Below are 26,662 nucleotides of genomic sequence, written 5' to 3'. Positions count from 1 at the left end.
AAGTTAGTACTTAACATGCATCTAAGTTAGTACTTAACATGCATGTAAGTTAGTACTTAACATGCATCTAAGTTAGTACTTAACATGCATGTAAGTTAGTACTTAACATGCATGTAAGTTAGTGCTTAACATGCATCTAAGTTAGTACTTAACGTGCATGTAAGTTAGTACTTAACATGCATCTAAGTTAGTACTTAACATGCATCTAAGTTAGTGCTTAACATGCATCTAAGTTAGTACTTAACGTGCATCTAAGTTAGTACTTAACATGCATCTAAGTTAGTACTTAACATGCATGTAAGTTAGTGCTTAACATGCATCTAAGTTAGTACTTAACATGCATCTAAGTTAGTACTTAACATGCATGTAAGTTAGTGCTTAACATGCATCTAAGTTAGTACTTAACATGCATGTAAGTTAGTACTTAACATGCATCTAAGTTAGTACTTAACATGCATCTAAGTTAGTGCTTAACATGTATCTAAGTTAGTACTTAACGTGCATCTAAGTTAGTACTTAACGTGCATGTAAGTTAGTGCTTAACATGCATCTAAGTTAGTACTTAACATGCATCTAAGTTAGTACTTAACATGCATGTAAGTTAGTACTTAACATGCATCTAAGTTAGTACTTAACATGCATCTAAGTTAGTACTTAACATGCATCTAAGTTAGTACTTAACATGCATGTAAGTTAGTACTTAACATGCATGTAAGTTAGTGCTTAACATGCATCTAAGTTAGTGCTTAACATGCATCTAAGTTAGTACTTAACGTGCATCTAAGTTAGTACTTAACATGCATCTAAGTTAGTACTTAACGTGCATCTAAGTTAGTACTTAACATGCATGTAAGTTAGTGCTTAACATGCATGTAAGTTAGTGCTTATCATGCATCTAAGTTAGTACTTAACATGCATCTAAGTTAGTGCTTAACATGCATCTAAGTTAGTACTTAACGTGCATCTAAGTTAGTACTTAACATGCATCTAAGTTAGTACTTAACATGCATCTAAGTTAGTACTTAACATGCATCTAAGTTAGTACTTAACATGCATGTAAGTTAGTACTTAACATGCATCTAAGTTAGTGCTTAACATGCATCTAAGTTAGTACTTAACGTGCATCTAAGTTAGTACTTAACATGCATCTAAGTTAGTACTTAACATGCATCTAAGTTAGTACTTAACATGCATCTAAGTTAGTACTTAACATGCATCTAAGTTAGTACTTAACATGCATCTAAGTTAGTACTTAACATGCATCTAAGTTAGTACTTAACATGCATGTAAGTTAGTACTTAACATGCATGTAAGTTAGTACTTAACATGCATCTAAGTTAGTACTTAACATGCATCTAAGTTAGTACTTAACATGCATCTAAGTTAGTACTTAACATGCATGTAAGTTAGTGCTTAACATGCATCTAAGTTAGTACTTAACATGCATCTAAGTTAGTACTTAACATGCATCTAAGTTAGTACTTAACATGCATCTAAGTTAGTACTTAACATGCATCTAAGTTAGTACTTAACATGCATGTAAGTTAGTACTTAACATGCATCTAAGTTAGTACTTAACATGCATCTAAGTTAGTACTTAACGTGCATGTAAGTTAGTACTTAACATGCATCTAAGTTAGTACTTAACATGCATCTAAGTTAGTGCTTAACATGCATCTAAGTTAGTACTTAACGTGCATCTAAGTTAGTACTTAACATGCATCTAAGTTAGTACTTAACATGCATGTAAGTTAATGCTTAACATGCATCTAAGTTAGTACTTAACATGCATCTAAGTTAGTACTTAACATGCATGTAAGTTAGTACTTAACATGCATGTAAGTTAGTGCTTAACATTCATCTAAGTTAGTACTTAACATGCATCTAAGTTAGTGCTTAACATGCATCTAAGTTAGTACTTAACATGCATCTAAGTTAGTACTTAACATGCATGTAAGTTAGTACTTAACATGCATCTAAGTTAGTACTTAACATGCATCTAAGTTAGTGCTTAACATGCATCTAAGTTAGTGCTTAACGTGCATCTAAGTTAGTACTTAACATGCATGTAAGTTAGTGCTTAACATGCATGTAAGTTAGTGCTTAACATGCATCTAAGTTAGTACTTAACATGCATCTAAGTTAGTGCTTAACATGCATCTAAGTTAGTACTTAACGTGCATCTAAGTTAGTACTTAACATGCATCTAAGTTAGTACTTAACATGCATGTAAGTTAGTGCTTAACATGCATCTAAGTTAGTACTTAACATGCATCTAAGTTAGTACTTAACATGCATGTAAGTTAGTACTTAACATGCATCTAAGTTAGTACTTAACATGCATCTAAGTTAGTACTTAACATGCATGTAAGTTAGTACTTAACATGCATCTAAGTTAGTACTTAACATGCATCTAAGTTAGTGCTTAACATGCAGTTAAGTTAGTACTTAACGTGCATCTAAGTTAGTACTTAACATGCATGTAAGTTAGTACTTAACATGCATCTAAGTTAGTACTTAACATGCATCTAAGTTAGTGCTTAACATGCATCTAAGTTAGTACTTAACATGCATGTAAGTTAGTACTTAACATGCATCTAAGTTAGTACTTAACATGCATCTAAGTTAGTACTTAACATGCATCTAAGTTAGTACTTAACATGCATCTAAGTTAGTACTTAACATGCATCTAAGTTAGTACTTAACATGCATCTAAGTTAGTACTTAACATGCATCTAAGTTAGTACTTAACATGCATCTAAGTTAGTACTTAACATGCATCTAAGTTAGTACTTAACATGCATCTAAGTTAGTACTTAACGTGCATGTAAGTTAGTACTTAACATGCATCTAAGTTAGTACTTAACATGCATCTAAGTTAGTGCTTAACATGCATCTAAGTTAGTACTTAACGTGCATCTAAGTTAGTACTTAACATGCATCTAAGTTAGTACTTAACATGCATGTAAGTTAGTGCTTAACATGCATCTAAGTTAGTACTTAACATGCATCTAAGTTAGTACTTAACATGCATCTAAGTTAGTACTTAACATGCATTTAAGTTAGTACTTAACATGCATGTAAGTTAGTACTTAACATGCATGTAAGTTAGTGCTTAACATGCATCTAAGTTAGTACTTAACATGCATCTAAGTTAGTGCTTAACATGCATCTAAGTTAGTACTTAACATGCATCTAAGTTAGTACTTAACATGCATGTAAGTTAGTACTTAACATGCATCTAAGTTAGTACTTAACATGCATCTAAGTTAGTGCTTAACATGCATCTAAGTTAGTGCTTAACGTGCATCTAAGTTAGTACTTAACATGCATGTAAGTTAGTGCTTAACATGCATGTAAGTTAGTGCTTAACATGCATCTAAGTTAGTACTTAACATGCATCTAAGTTAGTGCTTAACATGCATCTAAGTTAGTACTTAACGTGCATCTAAGTTAGTACTTAACATGCATCTAAGTTAGTACTTAACATGCATGTAAGTTAGTGCTTAACATGCATCTAAGTTAGTACTTAACATGCATCTAAGTTAGTACTTAACATGCATGTAAGTTAGTACTTAACATGCATCTAAGTTAGTACTTAACATGCATCTAAGTTAGTACTTAACATGCATGTAAGTTAGTACTTAACATGCATCTAAGTTAGTACTTAACATGCATCTAAGTTAGTGCTTAACATGCAGTTAAGTTAGTACTTAACGTGCATCTAAGTTAGTACTTAACATGCATGTAAGTTAGTACTTAACATGCATCTAAGTTAGTACTTAACATGCATCTAAGTTAGTGCTTAACATGCATCTAAGTTAGTACTTAACATGCATGTAAGTTAGTGCTTAACATGCATCTAAGTTAGTACTTAACGTGCATGTAAGTTAGTACTTAACATGCATCTAAGTTAGTACTTAACATGCATCTAAGTTAGTACTTAACATGCATCTAAGTTAGTACTTAACATGCATGTAAGTTAGTGCTTAACATGCATCTAAGTTAGTACTTAACATGCATCTAAGTTAGTACTTAACATGCATCTAAGTTAGTACTTAACATGCATCTAAGTTAGTACTTAACATGCATCTAAGTTAGTACTTAACATGCATCTAAGTTAGTACTTAACATGCATGTAAGTTAGTACTTAACATGCATGTAAGTTAGTGCTTAACATGCATCTAAGTTAGTACTTAACGTGCATGTAAGTTAGTACTTAACATGCATCTAAGTTAGTACTTAACATGCATCTAAGTTAGTGCTTAACATGCATCTAAGTTAGTACTTAACATGCATCTAAGTTAGTACTTAACATGCATGTAAGTTAGTGCTTAACATGCATCTAAGTTAGTACTTAACATGCATCTAAGTTAGTACTTAACATGCATGTAAGTTAGTGCTTAACATGCATCTAAGTTAGTACTTAACATGCATGTAAGTTAGTACTTAACATGCATCTAAGTTAGTACTTAACATGCATCTAAGTTAGTACTTAACGTGCATCTAAGTTAGTACTTAACATGCATGTAAGTTAGTGCTTAACATGCATGTAAGTTAGTGCTTAACATGCATCTAAGTTAGTACTTAACGTTCATGAAAGTTAGCTCATAACATGCATCTAAGTTAGTACTTAACATGTGGGTTAGTTAGCTTTTAACATGCGAGTAAGTTAGTACTTAACATGCATCTAAGTTAGTACTTGACACTTATCTAAGTTAGTACTTAACGTGCATCTAAATTGGTACTTAACATTCATGAAAGTTAGCTCATAACATGCATCTAAGTTAGTACCTAACATGTGGGTTAGTTAGCTTTTAACATGCGAGTAAGTTAGTACCTAACATGCACCTAAGTTAGTACTTAACATGCATCTAAGTTAGTACCTAACATGCATCTAAGTTAGTACTTAACATGCATGTAAGTTGGTACTTAACGTGGATGTAAGTTAGTACTTAACGTGCATCTAAGTTAGTACTTAACATGCGTGTAAGTTAGTACTTAACGTGCATGTAAGTTAGTACTTAACATGCATCTAAGTTAGTACTTAACATGCAGGTAAATTAGTACTTAATGTGCATCCAAGCTAGTATTTAATGTGCAGGTAAGATGGTACTTATCATGTGGGCAAGTTAGTATTTAACATGTGAGTAAGTTAGTACTTAACATGAGAGTAAGTTAGTACTTATCATGTGGGCAAGTTAGTACTTAACATGTGAGTAAGTTAGTACTTAACATGTGGGCAAGTTAGTGGTTAACATGTGAGTAAGTTAGTGGTTAACATGAGAGTAAGTTAGTACTTATCATGTGGGAAAGTTAGTACTTAACATGTGAGTAAGTTAGTACTTAACATGTGGGCAAGTTAGTAGTTAACATGAGAGTAAGTTAGTACTTAACATGTGGGCATGTTAGTAGTTAACATGTGAGTAAGTTAGTACTTAACATGTGGGAAATTTAGTACTTAACAGGTGAGTAAGTTAGTACTTAACATGTGAGTAAGTTAGTACTCAACATGTGGGTAAGTTGGTAGTTATCATGTGGGTAAGTTAGTACTTAACATGAGCTTAAGTCAGTACTTAAGATGCGGCTAAGTCAGTACTTTAACGTGTGGGTAAGTTATTACTTAAAGTGTGGTTAAGTTAGTATATGGTGTGTTGGTTAGTCAGTGGTTTAGTTAGTACCTACCAGGCAGGTTAGTTAGTACCCGCCGTGTGTGTTAGTACTTGGTGTGGGGGTTGGTTGTTACCTGCCATCTGGTTTACTAGCTGGCATGCTGGTTAGTTACTACCTGGCGTGCGTCTCACCTCTTCCATTCATGTTTCCTTCAGCTCGCAGGCGGGCGTGGTCAACATCTACTCGCAGGAGGCGTGTCTTAACTCGGCCAATCCCAGGCCTCTAAAAGCGGTGATGAACCTGCTGACCTCGGTCACCTCGCTGACCTTTAACCCCACCTCCGAGATCCTGGCCATGGCGTCGCGGGCGGAGGACGAGGCGGTGCGACTGGTGAGAGAGCGCGGTGTGAGGTGATGACGTCATAGGTGATGACGTCATAGGTGATGATGTCGTGTGTGTCAGGTGCACCTCGCCAGTCTGAGTGTCTTCTCCAACTTCCCCGTGTCCAAGAGGAAGTTCCTGCATCGCACCTTCAGCATGCACTTCTCTCCTCACTCCGCCTTCTTCTCATTGGCCAACAACAAGGGACACGCCCCCCTCCTCAGGTCAGACAGCCAATCACTGTCGCTCTAACCACTCACAACTCACTGACTTCCTTTCTTTGTGTCATTGTTTGTTTGTGTGTATGTGTCATTGTTTTTGTGTGTTGTTTGTTTGTGTGTATGCATCATTTTTTGTGTGTTGTGGTTTGTGTGTATGTGTCATTGTTTTTGTGTGTTGTTTGTTTGTGTGTATGCATCATTTTTTTGTGTGTTGTGGTTTGTGTGTATGTGTCATTGTTTTGTGTGTTTGTTTGTGTGTACGTGTCATTGTTTTGTGTGTATGTGACATTGTTTTGTGTGTGTGTCATTGTTTTTGTGTGTTGTTTGTTTGTGTGTACGTGACATTGTTTTGTGTGTATGTGTCATTGTTTTGTGTGTACGTGACATTGTTTTGTGTGTATGTGTCATTGTTTTGTGTGTATGTGTCATTGTTTTTGTGTGTTTATGTCATTGTTTTTGTGTGTTGTTTTTTGTGTGTATGCATCATTTTTTTGTGTGTTGTGGTTTGTGTGTATGTGTCATTGTTTTGTGTGTTTGTTTGTGTGTACGTGACATTGTTTTGTGTGTATGTGACATTGTTTTATGTGTGTGTCATGGTTTTTGTGTGTTTGTTTGTGTGTACGTGACATTGTTTTGTGTGTATGTGTCATTGTTTTGTGTGTACGTGACATTGTTTTGTGTGTATGTGTCATTGTTTTGTGTGTATGTGTCATTGTTTTTGTGTGTTTATGTCATTGTTTTTGTGTGTTGTTTTTTTGTGTGTATGCATCGTTTTTTTGTGTGTTGTGGTTTGTGTGTATGTGTCATTGTTTTGTGTGTTTGTTTGTGTGTACGTGACATTGTTTTGTGTGTATGTGTCATTGTTTTGTGTGTACGTGACATTGTTTTGTGTGTATGTGTCATTGTTTTGTGTGTATGTGTCATTGTTTTTGTGTGTTGTTTGTTTGTGTGTACGTGACATTGTTTTGTGTGTATGTGTCATTGTTTTGTGTGTATGTGTCATTGTTTTTGTGTGTTGTTTGTTTGTGCATATGTGTCGTTTGTTTTTTGTCTTTGTTGTTTGTTTGTGTGTATCTGTCATTGCTTTTGTGTGTTGTTTGTTTGTGTGTATGTGTCATTATTTTTGTGTGTTATTTGTTTGTGCATATGTGTCGTTTGTTTTTTGTCTTTGTTGTTTGTTTGTGTGTATCTGTTTTTGTGTGTTGTTTGTGTATGTGTAATTTTTTTTGTGTGTTATTTGTGTGTATGTGGCATTCTTTGTGTCATTGTTGTTTGTGTGTGTGTTTGTGTGTATGTGTCATTGTTTTTGTGTGTGGTTTGTTTGCGCACATATGTTGTTTGTTTTTTGTCTTTGTTTTTTATTTGTGTGTATCTGTCATTGTTTTTGTGTGTTGTTTGTGTGTGTCATTGTTGTTTGTGTGTGTTTGTTTGTGTGTACGTGTCATTGTTTTTCTGTTGTTTGTGTGTGTGTATGTGTCATTGTTTGTCTGTGTCATTGTTGTTTGTGTTTGTTTGTGTGTATGTGTCATTGTTTTTGTGTTTGTTTGTTTGTTTGTGCATATATGGTGTTTGTTTTTTGTCTTTGTTGTTTGTTTGTGTGTATCTGTCATTGTTTTTGTGTGTTTGTTTGTGTGTATGTGTCATTGTTTGTCTGTGTCATTGTTGTTTGTGTGTGTTTGTTTGTGTGTATGTGTCATTCTTTTTGTGTTTGCTTGTGTACGTGACATTGTTTTGTGTGTATGTGTCATTGTTTTGTGTGTATGTGTCATTGTTTTTGTGTGTTGTTTGTTTGTGCATATGTGTTGTTTGTTTTTTGTCTTTGTTTGTTTGTGTGTATCTGTCATTGTTTTTGTGTGTTGTTTGTTTGTGTGTATGTGTCATTATTTTTGTGTGTTGTTTGTTTGTGCATATGTGTCGTTTGTTTTTTGTCTTTGTTGTTTGTTTGTGTGTATCTGTTTTTGTGTGTTGTTTGTGTATGTGTCATTATTTTTGTGTGTTGTTTGTTTGTGTGTATGTGGCATTCTTTGTGTCATTGTTGTTTGTGTGTGTGTTTGTGTGTATGTGTCATTGTTTTTGTGTGTGGTTTGTTTGCACACATATGTTGTTTGTTTTTTATTTGTGTGTATCTGTCATTGTTTTTGTGTGTTGTTTGTGTGTGTCATTGTTGTTTGTGTGTGTTTGTTTGTGTGTATGTGTCATTGTTTTTGTGTTTGCTTGTGTACGTGTCATTGTTTTTCTGTTGTTTGCGTGTGTGTATGTGTCATTGTTTGTCTGTGTCATTGTTGTTTGTGTTTGTTTGTGTGTATGTGCCATTGTTTTTGTGTTTGTTTGTTTGTTTGTGCATATATGGTGTTTGTTTTTTGTCTTTGTTGTTTGTTTGTGTGTATCTGTCATTGTTTTTGTGTGTTTGTTTGTGTGTATGTGTCATTGTTTGTCTGTGTCATTGTTGTTTGTGTGTGTTTGTTTGTGTGTATGTGTCATTCTTTTTGTGTTTGCTTGTGTACGTGTCATTGTTTTTGTGTTGTTGTTTGCTTGTGTGTGTGTCATTTTTTGTTTGTGTCATTGTTTGTGTGTTGTTTTGAGCGTATGTGTCATTTTTTGTTTGTGTGTTGTTTGTTCGTGTGAATATGTCATTGTTTGTTTGTCTGTACATGTCATTGTTTGTGTGTTGTTGTTTGTTTGTGTGTGTGTGTGTGTCATTGTTTGTGTGTTTGTAATGTGTCATTATTTGTTTTGTTTGTGTTTGTTTGTGTGTATATGTCGTTTTGTGTGTGTGTGTGTGTGTGTGTGTGTGTGTGTGTGTGTGTGTGTGTGTGTGTGTATAGGCTGCTCCACTACAAGAGTTTCTGAGGAAGAAGTGGTGGTCACATGACAAGATGATGAATATGGCGCCATGTTTGTTTTCAATCATTTGTAATAAAAAGTCATTAAATTTTGTTTGACTCTTCATTGTTATCTTATTAGCTACATTTACATTAGATTATCTTACTTTATCTTATTAGCTACATTTACCTTAGCTTATCTTACTTTATCTTATCTTCACTTACCTTAGCTTATCTTACTTTATCCTGTTAGCTTCCCCTCCAGTAATAACACAGGGGGGCCACAGGGGGGCAGTAGTGAGCGAGTCCGCACGCAGGGCGTCATTATGACGTCACCTGTCAATCACGCTACACGGGCGTCCATAAAGTCACCTGTGAGCTGACGTCACAACAAGCAAACGATCTCACCTGACAACTTCAGGTCGGCCACGAAGCCCCGCCCATAAATGACGTCATCGCCCAACCTGTGTTTCCGGCTGGACAGAAAGACGCGCGCGGCTGAGCTCAGGTAAGAAAAGATCATTTCAACTCTCCACTTCAAAGTTTGCGCAACACGTGCGCCGTCTCCATGCTCTTATTGTGAAATCCCAGCGTGGCTGACTTGTTGACGTTGTGCGTGTTGCTGTTGTTGTTGTTCACCTGACGTGTTGGCAAACAAGCTAGCGGGCTAATGCGCTAACCTGAGGTGTGTGGCGTCAGGTCACGTGATCACGCCTGCAGGGGGCAGTACACTTTTCCTCCAGGTGAAAGGTTTGGCTCCTCCCACATGACGTAGTCAAGCCGACGGACAGGTTGTGTGGTGGAATGTTGTGTGTGCACACCTGGCCCAACCAGATAGTGTCAGGTCACATGACGATGTTGGGGAAGAGGGCGGGGCCTGACTTGACCTGTTCCATGTGGCAGGAAACAAGATGGCGGAGGCGCCCGAGCTGTTTAACGAGCAGGAGCTCACCTGTTCCATCTGTCTGGACCTGTTCACCGACCCCGTGTCCACGCCCTGCGGACACAACTTCTGCCAGGTACGGCACCTTGTGGGGGCGTGGCCTCCTCCTGCCTCGCTAACGGTCCCCCGCTCTTTCCCAGGCGTGCATCGGCGGCTACTGGGCGTCCAGTGCCGTGTGCACCTGTCCGCTGTGCAAGCATCCCTACGAAGAGCGGCCGCAGCTCAGCATCAACAAGGTCTTCGCCGTCATCACCGACAACTACAAGTCGTCACGCTACGGCGCCGCCGTGTCCGCGCAGGGCGGGGCGACCGCCGCCAATACCAACCCCTTTGCGGCCAAGTCCAGCGAGGGGGTGGTGTGGTGCGACGTTTGCACGGGAATCAAACAGCCGGCCGTCAGCTCCTGCCTCACGTGCACGGCCGCCTACTGCGAGGAGCACGTGCGGCCGCATCGCACCACGCCGTTCTACGCCAAACACCCTCTCATGGACCCCCAGGACGCCCTCAGGGGCCGCACCTGCACCATCCACCACCGCCTGATGGAGGTGAGGCCAACTACACCTGATAGTACCTGCTTGTTACATAAACGTACGTCATGGTTACATAAACTTACCTGGTTGTTACATAAACGTACGTCATGGTTACATAAACGTACCTGCTTGTTACATAATCGTACGTCATGGTTACATAAACGTACGTCATGGTTACATAAACGTACCTGCTTGTTACATAATCGTACGTCATGGTTACATAAACGTACGTCATGGTTACATAAACGTATCTGCTTGTTACATAATCGTACGTCATGGTTACATAAACGTACGTCATGGTTACATAATCGTACGTCATGGTTACATAAATGTACCTGCTTGTTACATAATCGTACGTCATGGTTACATAAACGTACCTGCTTGTTACATAATCGTACGTCATGGTTACATAAACGTATCTGCTTGTTACATAATCGTACCTCATGGTTACATAAACGTATGTCATGGTTACATAAACGTACGTCATGGTTACATAAACGTATCTGCTTGTTACATAAACGTACGTCATGGTTACATAAACGTACCTGCTTGTTACATAATCGTACGTCATGGTTACATAATCGTACGTCATGGTTACATAAACGTATCTGCTTGTTACATAATCGTACGTCATGGTTACATAATCGTACGTCATGGTTACATAAACATACCTGCTTGTTACATAATCGTACGTCATGGTTACATAAACGTACGTCATGGTTACATAAACGTATCTGCTTGTTACATAATCGTACCTCATGGTTACATAAACGTATCTGCTTGTTACATAATCGTATGTCATGGTTACATAAACGTACGTCATGGTTACATATCGTACGTCATGGTTGCATAAACATACCTGCTTGTTACATAATCGTACGTCATGGTTACATAATCGTACGTCATGGTTACATAAACGTACCTGCTTGTTACATAATCGTACATCATGGTTACATAAACGTACGTCATGGTTACATAAACGTATCTGCTTGTTACATAATCGTACCTCATGGTTACATAAACGTATCTGCTTGTTACATAATCGTACCTCATGGTTACATAAACGTATCTGCTTGTTACATAAACGTACGTCATGGTTACATAAACGTACCTGCTTGTTACATAATCGTACGTCATGGTTACATAAACGTACGTCATGGTTACATAAACGTATCTGCTTGTTACATAATCGTACCTCATGGTTACATAAACGTATCTGCTTGTTACATAATCGTACGTCATGGTTACATAATCGTACGTCATGGTTACATAAACATACCTGCTTGTTACATAATCGTACGTCATGGTTACATAAACGTACGTCATGGTTAAATAAACGTACGTCATGGTTACATAAACGTACCTGCTTGTTATATAATCGTACGTCATGGTTACATAAACGTACGTCATGGTTACATAAACGTACCTGCTTGTTACATAATCGTACGTCATGGTTACATAAAGGTACGTCATGGTTACGTAAACGTATCTGCTTGTTACATAATCATACCTCATGGTTACATAAACGTATCTGCTTGTTACATAATCGTACGTCATGGTTACATAAACGTACGTCATGGTTACATAAACATACCTGCTTGTTACATAATCGTACGTCATGGTTACATAATCGTACGTCATGGTTACATAAACGTACCTGCTTGTTACATAATCGTACGTCATGGTTACATAAACGTACGTCATGGTTACATAAACGTATCTGCTTGTTACATAATCGTACCTCATGGTTACATAAACGTATCTGCTTGTTACATAATCGTACGTCATGGTTACATAATCGTACGTCATGGTTACATAAACATACCTGCTTGTTACATAATTGTACGTCATGGTTACATAAACGTACGTCATGGTTACATAAACGTACGTCATGGTTACATAAACGTACCTGCTTGTTATATAATCGTACGTCATGGTTACATAAACGTATCTGCTTGTTACATAATCGTACCTCATGGTTACATAAACGTATCTGCTTGTTACATAATCGTACGTCATGGTTACATAATCGTACGTCATGGTTACATAAACATACCTGCTTGTTACATAATCGTACGTCATGGTTACATAAACGTACGTCATGGTTACATAAACGTACGTCATGGTTACATAAACGTACCTGCTTGTTACATAATCGTACGTCATGGTTACATAAACGTACGTCATGGTTACATAAACGTATCTGCTTGTTACATAATCGTACCTCATGGTTACATAAACGTATCTGCTTGTTACATAATCGTACGTCATGGTTACATAATCGTACGTCATGGTTACATAAACATACCTGCTTGTTACATAATCGTACGTCATGGTTACATAAACGTACGTCATAGTTACACCAACCTATGTGATCGTACCAGATCATCTGTGATTGTTACTAGATCATCAGGGCTCGTGACATTGTTGCGTAGTTGTTATGCAATTGTACGTGATTTTTTACACAATTGTACGGGACTCTTACGAAGTCATCTGTGATTGTTACATGATTGTATGCGATGGTGCGTGAATGTTACGTACAATCACGCACGAGCACGTAACAATCACAAATGATCTCGTAACAACGCCGACACATAGCAATCGCGTAACACACGATCACGGAACAATCAATCGCAAAACGATTGCGTAACAATCATGTACAAATGCGTGATAGTTACGAGATTGTGATTTGATTATTATGTGATCGTTTGTTACGCAATGTTACGTGATCGCCTGTAATGTGATTGTGACGTGATAATTACATGATTGCTACGCAATACTTACATGATCATGTTCTTGTTATGAGGTTATACATGATTTTGCGTGATTATTACATGATTGTTACGCAATAGCTTGTTACGGGATCGTGTGTTACGTGATTGTTATGCAATTTGTTACTTGATCATGTTATTGTTACGTGATTGTTACATGATCATTTGTTACGTGATTGTGACATGATTACATGATTGCTACGCATTACTTACATGAGCATGTTCTCGTTATGAGGTTATACATGATTGTGCATGATTACATGATTGTTACGCGATAGCTTGTTACGTGATCGTGTTACATGATTGTTATGCGATTTGTTACTTGATCATGTTATTGTTACGTGATCTTGATTGTTACATGATCATTTGTTACATGATTGTTGTGATTGTGATTTTTTTTTTTATGTGATCGCCTGTTACGTGATTGTTACGCAATTGTTATATGATCATGGTATAGTTGCGATATCATTTGTGATGGTTACGTGATCGGGACTGTTACGCAAAGTCAAGTTAAAGTTCAAATAGCAATTATTGTCACACACACAAAAGGTGTGGTGAAATTTGTCCTCTGCATTTGACCCATCACCTGGTTCACCCCGGGAGGTGAGGGGAGCAGTGAGCAGCAGTGGTGGCCGCGCCCGGGAAACATTTATGGTGACTTAACCCCCAATCCCAACCCTTGATGCTGAGTGTCAAGCAGGGAGGTAATGGCTCCCATTTTTATAGTCTTTGGTATGACTCAGCGGGGTTTGAACTCACAACCTACCCATCTCAGGGCGGACATACACTCTAACCACTAGGCCATTGTATAGGTTTTTTATTGTTACATGGTTGTTACATGAACATGTAACATGACTGTTTCGCGATTTGTTACATGATCATGTTATTGTTACGCAGCTGTACGGAAATCTTACGTGATTGTGATTTTGATTATGTGATTGTTACATGATCATGTTATTGTTACGCGGTCATAAGTGATTATGTGATGGCATGTTACGCGATTGCATGTGTTGGATTTTTAAAATTATGTTTTCGTTTGTTACGCGATGTTGCGTGATTGTTACATGATCATGTTATTGTTACAAGATCACTTGTGATTGTGATTTTTTTTTGTGTTTAATAATTTGTTACGTGATTTTACATGATCATGTTATTGTTACGTGATTGCTTGTTGCGCAATTGTGTGATTGTTACATGTCGGATTTTTGGATTATGTGATCGTTTGTTACGCGATGTTACATGATCATGTTAATGTTACAAGGCAAATTGTGATTGTTGCGTGATTGTGATTTTGCGGTGAATGTCACCGAGTCCCCCTGAAGGCCAGAGAAGTGAGTTGTATGTGTGTTGTGTTCACTGACAGGTGTACTGTCGGACATGTCAGCGCTGCATTTGTGCCATCTGTGTGCTGGAGGATCATAGAACACACAAAACAGTTTCTGTGCAAACGGAGCGACTCTGCAAACAGGTAGAGAGGATGCCATCTTGTCTTGTCCTACCTACTCTCACTTCCCTGTCTCTACCGTCTCTGTGTGTGTGTGTGTGTGTGTGTGTGTGTGTGTGTGTGTGTGTGTAGAAATACGTGGCGAGGACGGAGCAGGACATCTTGAACCGCATCAAAGAAAAACAGATGCTGGCTTACGACCTGAAGAGGAAGCTGGAGGCGGCGAAGGTAAGCTGTGGTTCCCGGCCACACCAGCAGGGGGCTCCACGGTGGCGTGATGGAGACGGCAGGAATAGAATGAGTTTATTTGAAAGGCCCCGCCCACTCTGATGTTTGCTAACACGTGGTCACACCAGAGCTACGGCGACCGAGAGCGCGGCGAAGTGGAAAGCGTGCTGGACGAGGTCGCCGCCTCTTTGGACCAGATCCGCTCGCAGGTGGTGGGCGGGATCCAGGAGCAACAGGAAGTGCTGATGTCCAGGGGGGAGGGGTTAGTGGAGCGCCTGGAGGCGGAGCTGGGCCAGCTGACCGACAGGAGGGCCACGCTGGAGGCGCAGGCCATCAGTCAGGACCACATCGGCTTCCTGCAGGTGAGAGCACAGCTAGCATTAGCACGTTAGCCCACGCCATGAACGCCGGTCTTGCGGTCTAGAGCTTCGAGGAGGCGGCGGCTCCGCTGGGCGACGATCGGTCGCTCAACGTGGACGACGACTTCGTCCTACACTTCCAGCTGGCCGACGTCAAGGTGGCCCTGGCGGAAGTCCGGGACAAGATGGATTACATCAGGACGGGAGGCGTCCAGCGTCCAGCCCCCGGCGGATACTGTGAGCTTGTCTTTGGCCACCGCTTTAGGCTCCGCCCACTCACACGCCTGCTTGTCGCCCTGCAGACCCGCCTCCTGTGATGATGCCCGTAGTCCACGACCACGACCGTCTGAAGAGCCGCCAGTGGTCCCTGAAAGGTGGGCGTTGGCTTGTGATCACTTTCTAGTCTAGCGAGTGTGCTTTTATTGTGAAAGAATGACCGAGCCACACTTCCTGTTTCAGACATGAAGAAGTCGAAGAGCGTCTCAGGTGTGTTCATCCCAGGTTGACCTTGCTTTAGGGGCGTGTCTTTAATGAGGGCGTGTCTTTCTTCCTGCAGGACACAAGAAGGCTCGCGTGTACACAGGTGAGACTTATTGGTGAGACTTAGTCGCCACAGCGTGGTGAGACTTAGTCGCCCCGGCGTGGTGAGACTTAGTCGCGCCACACCGCTAGCGTCGCCACGGCGTGGTGAGACTTAGTTGCGCCACACCGCTAGCGTCGCCACGGCGTGGTGAGACTTAGTCGCGCCACACTGCTAGCGTCGCCACGGCGTGGTGAGACTTAGTCGCCCCGGCGTGGTGAGACTTAGTCTCGCCACACCGCTAGCGTCGCCACGGCGTGGTGAGACTTAGTCGCGCCACACCGCTAGCGTCGCCCCGGCGTGGTGAGACTTAGTCGCCCCGGCGTGGTGAGACTTAGTCGCGCCACACCGCTAGCGTCGCCACGGCGTGGTGAGACTTAGTCGCGCCACACCGCTAGCGTCGCCACGGCGTGGTGAGACTTAGTCGCCACGGCGTGGTGAGACTTAGTCGCGCCACACCGCTAGCGTCGCCACGGCGTGGTGAGACTTAGTCGCCACGGCGTGGTGAGACTTAGTCGCCACGGCGTGGTGAGACTTAGTCGCCACGGCGTGGTGAGACTTAGTCGCGCCACACCGCTAGCGTCGCCACGGCGTGGTGAGACTTAGTCGCGCCACACCGCTAGCGTCGCCACGGCGTGGTGAGACAAGTCAAGCCACACCGCTAGCGCCGTTTTACAACCCCCTCTCCTTTGCGGCAGCGGACGTGAGCTTGAACCCGGTGACGGCGTACCCCTTCCTCATCCTGTCGGAAGACAGGAAGCAGGTGAAGCGCGGCGAGAAGCTGCAATTCTACCGCAACAGTCCGCATCGCTTCGACGTGTGGTCCTGCGTGCTCGCCAAGGACGGCTACGCCTCAGGGCGCCACTACTGGGAGGTGAGAGGCGCTCACGTGACCGGCGCTGCATCTTGACCGCATGCGTCCGCCCGCAGGTGCTGGTGGGTGAGAACAAGGACTGGAAGGTGGGCGTGGTCGGCGAGTCAGCGCAGAAGAAGGGTCTGTTCGATATGAGCCCGGCCAACTCTTACTTCGCCATCTGGTGGAGTGGCAGCCAGCTGCGGGCGCTCACCGCCCCCCCGCTCACAAAGGTGCGGCTCCCCCCCGACCCACATTGCCTCCTCCTGCGCGAAACCACGCACTCACCTCTGTTGTTGCACCCGGCAGGTGAAGGCTCCGCCCAAGCTGCGGCAGGTGGGCGTGTACCTGGACGTGGAGGCGGGCCAGGTGTCCTTCTACAATGCCAAGTCGGGCTCGGAGCTCTTCAGCTTCGGCGGCATGTCCGAGTTCAGCGAGCGGATGTTTCCTCTGCTGGGCACCGGCGACAAGGAGGTGCCCCTGGTCATCCTGACCTAGGCAGGGGGTGGGGCTTCTTTTCTGGGGGTATGAATCATTAAAGGTTGGCCTGTTACCATGGCAACAAGGAGCCTTGAAGTTTACCTTTTTATTCAACATAAATCATATTGCAGTCAATGTGTTCATATACACAACATTTAAACCCCGCCCTCCCCGTCCTGGCAACACACTGACTCCACCCACCGCCGTAGCCCCACCCACACGCAAACTCTAAACTCGCCACCTGAGCGGCGTGACGATGTCATCTCAAGAGTTCACCGTAGCCCCTCCCACCCCGTGCTCGGAGCGTTTGGAGTTTGCCGCAGGAGGGGGCGTGGCCAAAGAAAAGTCATGGACGCCGTGATGTCACGTGTCTCATCGGCCGGCGTCAACTAAGAGATTAAGGGGGCGGGCCTCCTCCGCTTCCTGTCTGTCGCTCAAACAAGTAAGCGGGAGGGGGGCGTGGCGGGTAGGCGGAGTCACGGGCGCTCTATTTAAGACACCTCTCAAAGTAGGTGGAGCCTACGTAGCCCCCCCGCAGAGAGCGGTGGACATTCTGCTCGAAGAGTCGCCGGTTCGTCTGCAGCACCTCGGCCGCCTCCTTGTTCAGCGGGTCCTCGGGGTTCGGCTCCTGCAAGGGGAGGAGCAAAGGTTAGCACACGCCCACAGCGGAGGGAGCAGGAAGTGGGGGCCACTCACTAGAAATAGATACTGTAGACCGTAGATGATGGAGTTTATCGTCAGCACGGGCTTCCAGTCCTCTCTGCACGCACGCACGCAAACACACACACACACACACACACGAACACACACACAGTGTGTAAGAAGGTGTTCAGGTCATGTGACCCAACAAGCAGGAAGTGAATATGTCACCTTAAAATGTTTAGGCAGACGTTTCCTTCCAGGTCAATGTTGGGGTGGTACACCATGGTCTCACATTTTACCTTAGGGGGATCATGGGGGTAACCCTGTCCTACCTGCGCGCACACACACACACACGCACACACACACACCTCTGAGGACAAGACCAGGACCAGGTGAGGACAGGTGAGTCTAACCTTAAAGCTGAAGACAAACTTTCCTCCTTTGTAGAAACCCTGTAAGACACAAGTGGACAGCCTGGTCAGTGACCTCTGACCTCCTCTCTCTCTCTCTCTCTCTCTCTCTCTCTCACACACACACATTCTTGTATTTGTTACCTTCTTGAGAGCTGATAAAAATGCCTCCCTGTTTAGGAGCAACCTTTCTAGATGTATGCAGAAGTGTATTTCCAACATGAATAAAATATACATACTATGCACATTTTGAAGAGCTAGTTGTGAAAAATGAGTTTGAATTTCATAAGAAAAACATAGAATTTTGGCAGTATTATAATAAAAGTCCTAATTTTACTCAACGCAAGTCCAAATTAAATATGCAATATTACGCAGTCCAAATTTTTCAAGAAAAGCTTAACATTTTGACACTTTTATGAAAGGAGTCAGAAATTTATAAGAAAACTTAAAAATGTTGGCAATATTATAATAATCAGAATTTTACTTGGCAAAATTATGACAAAAGTCATCATTTTCCCTTTGAAAAAATTCAGTTTTACAAGAACAAAAAAAAAAAGTAATATTGTGATAAGTCAGAACTTATGTCTATATACTAGGGGTGTAACGGTACACAAACATTTTTGGTTCGGTACATACCTCGGTTTAGAGGTCACGGTTCGGTACAGTAAGAAAACAAAATATAAATTTTTTGGGTTATTTATTTACCAAATTTGTAAACAATGGCGTTATCCTTTTAACATTGGGAACACTATAATAATTCTGCCCACGTTAATCCACATTAAACTGCATCAGGTTGTTGGTTAGATTAAATAAAATTACAAAACCTTTCTTCTTCATATAAAAAGTTTAACAAACAGTTTCCATTGAAACTGTCAACTCATCATGCTTAATTTGTTACAGCATTTGGGAAGCCTGTAGTTGACTTTAATTATGTAAATGTTGCATTTTTATCAACATGTGATAGCAGGGACCCTGCTATTCAAAACTAGGCTGCTACATTACTAATGATTCATGTAACTATAGCTAAAAAATTGTACAATTGCAATAGGAGAGACTATTCATCCCTAAACACAATGGAGTTCAATTAAATAACAGACAGACAGGGCTTTGCTGCCCCTAAAACACGCACACGCACAGACAGAAAAATTAGCTAACGTTAAGGTAAAAGCTAATTAGCCTTCATCTCAAGCCTATCCTGTGAGCGAGCTGAGCTGCAGTTTAAGTGTCTAGAAGGTCACGGGCTCATAGTGATGTTTGTAATAGTTGTGACTGAGAAGTGTTTAGTATAATTTGGGTAGAGTCCGCTCCTCCCCTGCCAGACGAATATCTGCTTGACGCTAAAGCATAGACTACATCATTCTGAAGTCTGAATACACACTGCTGATTGGCTTTGTAAGTAACCAATCCTATGGTTGTGTGGGCGGGACAATGAGGCAGAGACAGAGGCAGAAAGCAGAGCAGCTTGTGAAGACTTCTGCTTCCGAACTTGTTCGGTACGCCCGCGTGCCGAACCGACAACCCCGTACCGAAACGGTTCGATACAACTACACGTACCGTTACACCCCTACTATATACATATTTATTGATTTTTTTATTAGTAATTTTTGGCCAAAGGGACGTAGTTAAATTTCTTACACACACTTATTACACATGCTGACCAGAGGGGGAGAACTTCAGATGTTTACACTTGTTATTTCATATGTTGACCAATGGGGGAGCACTTTTAAAAAACAATCAGAAAAGCCCTTACTTTTTGGGACCACCCTCATTTAAAGAGATGTCTCCACAAATGAGACATTGTCTATCAGTTGCAATGTTATTATGTCATCACTTGTTCACACCTCCTCATATGGAAGATACTTTTCCTTCTTATTATAATAAGAGTGTTACTAAAACGGCCTTTTTTTATCTCCGTAATATCGCAAAAATCCATTCCATTTTGTCCACTAGCGACGCTGAGATCATTATCCATGCGTTCGTTACGTCTCGTCTCCATTACTGTAACGTTTTATTTTCATGTCTCCCCATGTCTAGCATTAAAAGATTACAGTTGGTATAAAATGCGGCTGCTAGACTTTTGACACGAACAAGAAAGTTTGATCATATTACGCCTATACTGTATATACCTTTATATACATACATATATACCTATACTGTATATACCTTTATATACATATATACCTATAGTGTATATACCTTTATATACATATATACATACATATATACCTATACTGTATATACCTTTATATACATATATACATACATATATACCTATACTGTATATACCTTTATATACATATATACATACATATATACCTATACTGTATATAACTTTATTTACATATATACATACATATATACCTATACTGTATATAACTTTATATTCATATATACATACATATATACCTATACTGTATATACCTTTATATACATATATACATACATATATACCTATACAGTATATAACTTTATATACATATATACCTATACTGTATATACCTTTATATACATATATACATACATATATACCTATACTGTATATAACTTTATATACATATATACATACATATATACCTATACTGTATATACCTTTATATACATATATACATACATATATACCTATATTGTATATACCTTTATATACATATATACATACATATATACCAATAGTGTCTCACCTGCACTGTCTCCCTGTGCACTTAAAATTTGACTTTAAGGTTATACTACTTAGGTAAAAAATACTAAAGGGTCTATCTTGCCGATTGTATTGCATTCAAAGGACTCCGGCTTATTAGTGCTTCCCAGAGCCCAAAAAAAGTCTGCGGGCTATGTAGCGTTTTCTATTGGGGCTCCAGTACTCTGGAGGACATTTCTGTGCTGCTGACCTGTCTCCACTCATGATGGTCTCCTGCTGGCCTCACTATAGACTGGACTCTATTTATTATGTTAGATCCACTATGGACTGGACTCTCACACTATTATGTCAGATCCACTATGGACTGGACTCTCACACTATTATGTTAGATCCACTATGGACTGGACTCTTACACGATTATGTTAGATCCACTATGGACTGGACTCTCACTATTATGTTAGATCCACTATGGACTGGACTCTCACACTATTATGTTAGATCCACTATGGACTATACTCTCACACTATTATGTTAGATCCACTATGGACTGGACTCTCACGCTATTAACTAGATCCACTTTGGACTGGACTCTCATACTGTTAACTAGATTCACTATGGACTGGACTGTCACACTATTAACTAGATCCACTATGGACTGGACTCTTACGCTATTAACTAGATCCACTTTGGACTGGACTCTCATACTATTAACTAGATTCACTATGGACTGGACTCTCACACTATTAACTAGATCCACTATGGACTGGACTCTCACACTATTATGTTAGATCCACTATGGACTGGACTCTCACTATTATGTTAGATCCACTATGGACTGGACTCTCACACTATTATGTTAGATCCACTATGGACTGGACTCTCACACTATTATGTTAGATCCACTATGGACTGGACTCTCACACTCTTATGTTAGATCCACTATGGACTGAACTCTCACTATTATGTTAGATCCACTATGGACTGGACTCTTACGCTATTAACTAGATCCACTTTGGACTGGACTCTCATACTATTAACTAGATTCACTGTGGACTGGACTCTCACACTATTATGTTAGATCCACTATGGACTAGACTCTCACACTATTAACGAGATCCACTATGGACTGGACTCTCACATTATTAACCAGATCCACTATGGACTGGACTCTCACAATATTAACTAGATCCACTGTGGACTGGACTCTCACACTATTATGTTAGAACCACTAAGGACTGGACTTTCACACTATTATGTTAGATCCACTATAGATTGGACTCTCACGATTATGTTAGATCCACTATGGACTGGACTCTCACACTATTATGCTAGATCCACTATGGACTGGACTCTCACTATTATGTTAGATCCACTATGGACTGGACTCTTACGCTATTAACTAGATCCACTTTGGACTGGACTCTCATACTATTAACTAGATTCACTATGGACTGGACTCTCACACTATTATGTTAGATCCACTATGGACTGGATTCTCACTATTATGTTAGATCCACTATGGACTGGACTCTCACACTGTTATGTTAGATCCACTATGGACTGGACTCTCACTATTATGTTAGATACACTATGGACTGGACTCTCACACTATTATGTTAGATCCACTATGGACTGGACTCTCACACTTTTATGTTAGATCCACTACGGACTGGACTCTCACTATTATGTTAGATCCACTATGGACTGGACTCTCACTATTATGTTAGATCCACTATGGACTGGACTCTCACACTATTATGTTGGATCCACTATGGACTGGACTCTCACTATTATGTTAGAACCACTACGGACTGGACTCTCACAATTATGTTAGATCCACTATGGACTGGACTCTCACGCTATTAAGTAGATCCACTTTGGACTGGACTCTCATACTATTAACTAGATTCACTATGGACTGGACTCTCACACTCTTATGTTAGATCCACTATGGACTGGACTCTCACACTATTATGTTAGATCCACTATGGACTGGACTCACACATTATTAACTAGATCCACTATGGACTGGACTATCACACTATTAACTAGATCCACTATGGACTGGACTCTCACACTATTAACTAGACCCACTATGGACTGGACTCACACATTATTAACTAAATCCACTATGGACTGGACTCTCACACTATTAACTGGATCCCCTATGGACTGGACTCTCACACTATTAAATAGATCTACTCCTGTTGGTCCCACTGTGGAATGGACTGTCACACTATTATGTTAGATCCACTGTGGACTGGACTCTCACACTATTATGTTAGATCCACTTTGGACTGGACTCTCACACTATTGTTAGATCCACTATGGACTGGACTCTCACTATTAAGTTAGATCCACTATGGACTAGACTCTCACTATTATGTTAGATCCACTATGGACTGGACTCTCACTATTAAGTTAGATCCACTATGGACTAGACTCTCACTATTATGTTAGATCCACTATGGACTGGACTCTCACACTATTATGTTAGATCCACTTTGGACTGGACTCTCACACTATTGTTAGATCCACTATGGACTGGACTCTCACTATTAAGTTAGATCCACTATGGACTGGACTCTCAAACTATTATGTTAGATCCACTATGGACTGGACTCTCACACTATTATGTTAGATCCACTATGGACTGGACTCTCACACTATTATGTTAGATCCACTATGGACTGGACTCTCACTATTAAGTTAGATCCACTATGGACTGGACTCTCACTATTATGTTAGATCCACTATGGACTGGACTCTCAAACTATTATGTTAGATCCACTATGGACTGGACTCTCACACTATTAACCAGATCCACTGTGGACTGGACTTGGCGGTCCCCTCCAAAGTTTCTCATTGTCATCCCATTGGGTTGAGTTTTTCCGTGCCCTGATGTGGGATCTGAGGTGAGGATGTGGTTGTGACTTGTGCAACCCTTAGAGACACTGCTGATTTAGGGCTATATATAAGTAAACATGGATTGATTGGTCATGTCTGAAGAAGGTTCCAAATACAACACACACGCACCTCATCAGGTGAGATGATGAGTCTGAAGTTGAGCAGGTCATCGTCGTCAGGAAAGTTGATCTCGCAGGTCTTTGGCAGGTTCAGCTCGTTGATGTCTGACCACACAAGACACCATTAGACGGGCCTGATAAGGTCAAAGGTCAGCGCCGTAGCGTGACCCCGGCAGACAGGTGAGCTGACACAGCAAGTTAGGAGGCAAAATGTCAGTAGAGACAAAGGAGAAGATGTTGCTGGCCGACATGTTTGTTCATGTTGTTGTCACGCCAGCTAGCTGCTAGCCGCACATGCTAGTCGCTGTAATGTGTGGCAACAATACCGCAGGTGTGTGCTCTACTTCCATGGCCCCCCTGACCCCCCTGGCCCCCTGGTCCCCCTACCCACCTTTTTGGATTCGGAGCTGGGCCGCGCTGGCTTTTTTACCGCCGGCTCCGGTTCGGTTTCCTCCCGCAGATTCCTCGTCTTTCTTCTGCTGCTTGAGGGTAAAGAGCTTAATCATCTTCACTCCAGGGATAAAAGCACGTCTCCCAAGTCTTCACCGTGTCCGCGTCGTGTGCTACCCCAGCGAGGGACTCGATTCCCGAAGCAGCCTGCGAGTGTCGATGGAGCCGGCGCACGATCACATTAGCCTAGCTTAGCTACTAGCCGCTACATGCTAACTGCTAGCCAGCGCCAAGCGGGGGAGGGGAGGGGTGGGGGGGATGGGGGTGTGGCTTGTTCTCTCAGTACTGCTACGCTTTCAATTAGTCACCTACCACTACTTTAATTTTGAAATATTCAAGTACTGCCACTTTTATTTGAAAATATTCAAGTACTGCTACTTTTATTTTGAATTATTAAATTATTGTTAGTTTTATTTTGAAATATTCAAGTACTGCTACTTTTATTTCAAAATGTTCAAGTACTGCTACTTTTATTTTGAAATATTCAAGTACTGCTACATTTATTTGAAAATATTCAAGTACTGCTACTTTTATTTTGAAATATTGAAGAACTGTTACTTTCATTTTGAAATATTCAACTACTGCTATCTTTATTTGAAAATATTCAAGTACTGCTACTTTTATTTTGAAATATTGAAGTACTGTTACTTTTATTTTGAAATATTCAAGTACTACCACTTTTATTTGGAAATATTCAAGTACTGCTACTTTTATTAGAAAATATTCAAGTACTGCTACTTTTATTTTGAAATATTGAAGTACTGTTACTTTTATTTGAAAATATTCAAGTACTACTACATTTATTTTTGAAATATTTAAGCACTGCTACTTTTATTTCGAAATATTCAAGTACTACTACTTTTGTTTTTAAATATTCAAGTCCTACTACTTTTATTTTAAATTATCCAAGTGTTACTACTTTTGTTTTGAAATATTCAAGTACTACTACATTGATTTTGAATATTCAAGTACTACTACTTTTATTTTTGAAAACATTCAATTACTACTACTTTATTTAAAATCATTCAAGTACTACTACTTTTACTTTTAAATATTCAAGTACTGCTACTTTTATTTTGAAATATTGAAGTACTGTTACTTTTATTTTGAAATATTCAAGTACTACCACTTTTATTTGGAAATATTCAAGTACTGCTACTTTTATTTGAAAATATTCAAGTACTGCTACTTTTATTTTGAAATATTGAAGTACTGTTACTTTTATTTGAAAATATTCAAGTACTACTACATTTATTTTTGAAATATTTAAGCACTGCTACTTTTATTTCGAAATATTCAAGTACTACTACTTTTGTTTTGAAATATTCAAGTCCTACTACTTTTTATTTAAATTATCCAAGTGTTACTACTTTTGTTTTGAAATATTCAAGTACTACTACATTGATTTTGAATATTCAAGTACTACTACTTTTATTTTTGAAAACATTCAATTACTACTACTTTATTTAAAATCATTCAAGTACTACTACTTTTACTTTTAAATATTCAAGTACTGCTACTTTGAAAATATTCAAGTGCTGCTACTTTTATTTTGAAAATTGAAGTACTGTTACTTTTATTTGAAAATATTCAAGTACAACTACATTTACTTTTGAAATATTTAAGTACTGCTACTTTTATTTCAAAATATTCAAGTACTACTACTTATGTTTTGAAATATTCAAGTACTACTACTTATGTTTTGAAATATTCAAGTACTACTACTTATGTTTTGAAATATTCAAGTGTTACTACTTTTGTTTTAAAATATTCAGGTACTACTACTTTTATTTTGAAATATTCAAGTACTACTACATTGATTTTGAATATTCAAGTACTACTACTTTTATTTTTAAATATTCAAGTACTACTACTTTCTTTTTTAAATATTCAATTACTACTACTTTTATTTAAAATCATTCAAGTACTACTACTTTTACTTTTAAATATTCAATTACTTCTACTTTTATTTTTAAATATTCAAGTACTAGTGCTTTTATTTTTAAATATTCAAGTACTATTGCTTTTATTTTTGAAATATGCAAGTACTACTGCTTTTATTTTTGGAATATTCAAGTACTACTACTATCATTTTGAAATATTCAGGTACTACTACTTTTATTTTGAAATATTCAAGTACTACTGCTTTTATTTTGAAATATCCAAGTACTACTGCTTATATTTTGGAATATTCAAGTACTAGTACTATCATTTTGAAATATTCAAGTACTACTACTTTTGTTTTGAAATATTCAAGTACTACTACTTTTATTT

The 26,662-nt window shown here is 39.8% G+C and overlaps 4 protein-coding genes across 4 annotated transcripts in view; 3 read left to right on the top strand and 1 right to left on the bottom strand.

Moving 5' to 3' along the window:
• The window catches only part of utp18 (UTP18 small subunit processome component), a 28,998-nt gene extending 19,847 nt beyond the window's left edge, over nt 1-9,151 (top strand). Inside the window, exons 11-13 of the mRNA XM_061884336.1 lie at nt 5,829-6,003; nt 6,076-6,218; nt 9,041-9,151. Coding sequence (XP_061740320.1) covers nt 5,829-6,003; nt 6,076-6,218; nt 9,041-9,065 — 343 coding nt within the window. The 3' untranslated portion in view covers nt 9,066-9,151. The remainder of the gene's footprint in view (nt 1-5,828; nt 6,004-6,075; nt 6,219-9,040) is intronic.
• A 243-nt stretch (nt 9,152-9,394) lies between these two features.
• On the top strand, nt 9,395-17,313 carry LOC133541194 (zinc-binding protein A33-like). The gene is made up of 13 exons (XM_061884335.1): nt 9,395-9,545; nt 9,941-10,056; nt 10,121-10,525; nt 14,645-14,749; nt 14,858-14,953; nt 15,082-15,315; nt 15,378-15,549; nt 15,615-15,686; nt 15,772-15,798; nt 15,869-15,895; nt 16,591-16,766; nt 16,823-16,978; nt 17,055-17,313. The coding sequence occupies exons 2-13, from the start codon at nt 9,949-9,951 to the stop codon at nt 17,241-17,243; spliced, it is 1,767 nt and encodes a 588-aa protein (XP_061740319.1). The 5' UTR covers nt 9,395-9,545; nt 9,941-9,948; the 3' UTR covers nt 17,244-17,313.
• A 3-nt stretch (nt 17,314-17,316) lies between these two features.
• ube2m (ubiquitin conjugating enzyme E2 M) lies at nt 17,317-24,614 on the bottom strand. Its single transcript, XM_061884339.1, has 6 exons — nt 24,330-24,614; nt 23,949-24,043; nt 18,281-18,319; nt 18,096-18,199; nt 17,922-17,985; nt 17,317-17,853 (listed from the first exon to the last, which is right to left on the bottom strand). Exons 1-6 carry the CDS (start codon nt 24,442-24,444, stop codon nt 17,713-17,715), a joined length of 558 nt encoding a protein of 185 aa, XP_061740323.1. The 5' UTR covers nt 24,445-24,614; the 3' UTR covers nt 17,317-17,712.
• LOC133541193 (F-box/LRR-repeat protein 19-like) overlaps nt 23,950-26,662 on the top strand; it is a 22,979-nt gene continuing 20,266 nt past the window's right edge. The window contains exon 1 of the mRNA XM_061884332.1: nt 23,950-24,118. The gene's annotated coding sequence lies outside the window, so the exon portion shown is untranslated. The remainder of the gene's footprint in view (nt 24,119-26,662) is intronic.

Source organism: Nerophis ophidion, linkage group LG23 (assembly GCF_033978795.1).
Source record: "Nerophis ophidion isolate RoL-2023_Sa linkage group LG23, RoL_Noph_v1.0, whole genome shotgun sequence".
NCBI classification, from domain to species: Eukaryota; Metazoa; Chordata; class Actinopteri; order Syngnathiformes; family Syngnathidae; genus Nerophis; species Nerophis ophidion.
The sequence above is the reverse complement of the archived record's forward strand: the minus strand, read 5'-3'. Positions and strand labels throughout refer to the sequence as shown.

Coding starts and splice junctions, on each gene's coding strand:
- ube2m (XM_061884339.1), bottom strand. CDS start 24,444: ATGATTAAGCTCTTTACCCTCAAGCAGCAGAAGAAAGACGAGGAATCT. Junction 18,200..18,280: donor AGTTTGTCTTCAGCTTTAAG/GTTAGACTCACC, acceptor GTGTGCGCGCAG/GTAGGACAGGGTTACCCCCA. Junction 17,986..18,095: donor GTCTGCCTAAACATTTTAAG/GTGACATATTCA, acceptor GCGTGCGTGCAG/AGAGGACTGGAAGCCCGTGC.
- LOC133541194 (XM_061884335.1), top strand. CDS start 9,949: ATGGCGGAGGCGCCCGAGCTGTTTAACGAGCAGGAGCTCACCTGTTCC. Junction 10,057..10,120: donor GCGGACACAACTTCTGCCAG/GTACGGCACCTT, acceptor GCTCTTTCCCAG/GCGTGCATCGGCGGCTACTG. Junction 14,954..15,081: donor GGAAGCTGGAGGCGGCGAAG/GTAAGCTGTGGT, acceptor TGGTCACACCAG/AGCTACGGCGACCGAGAGCG.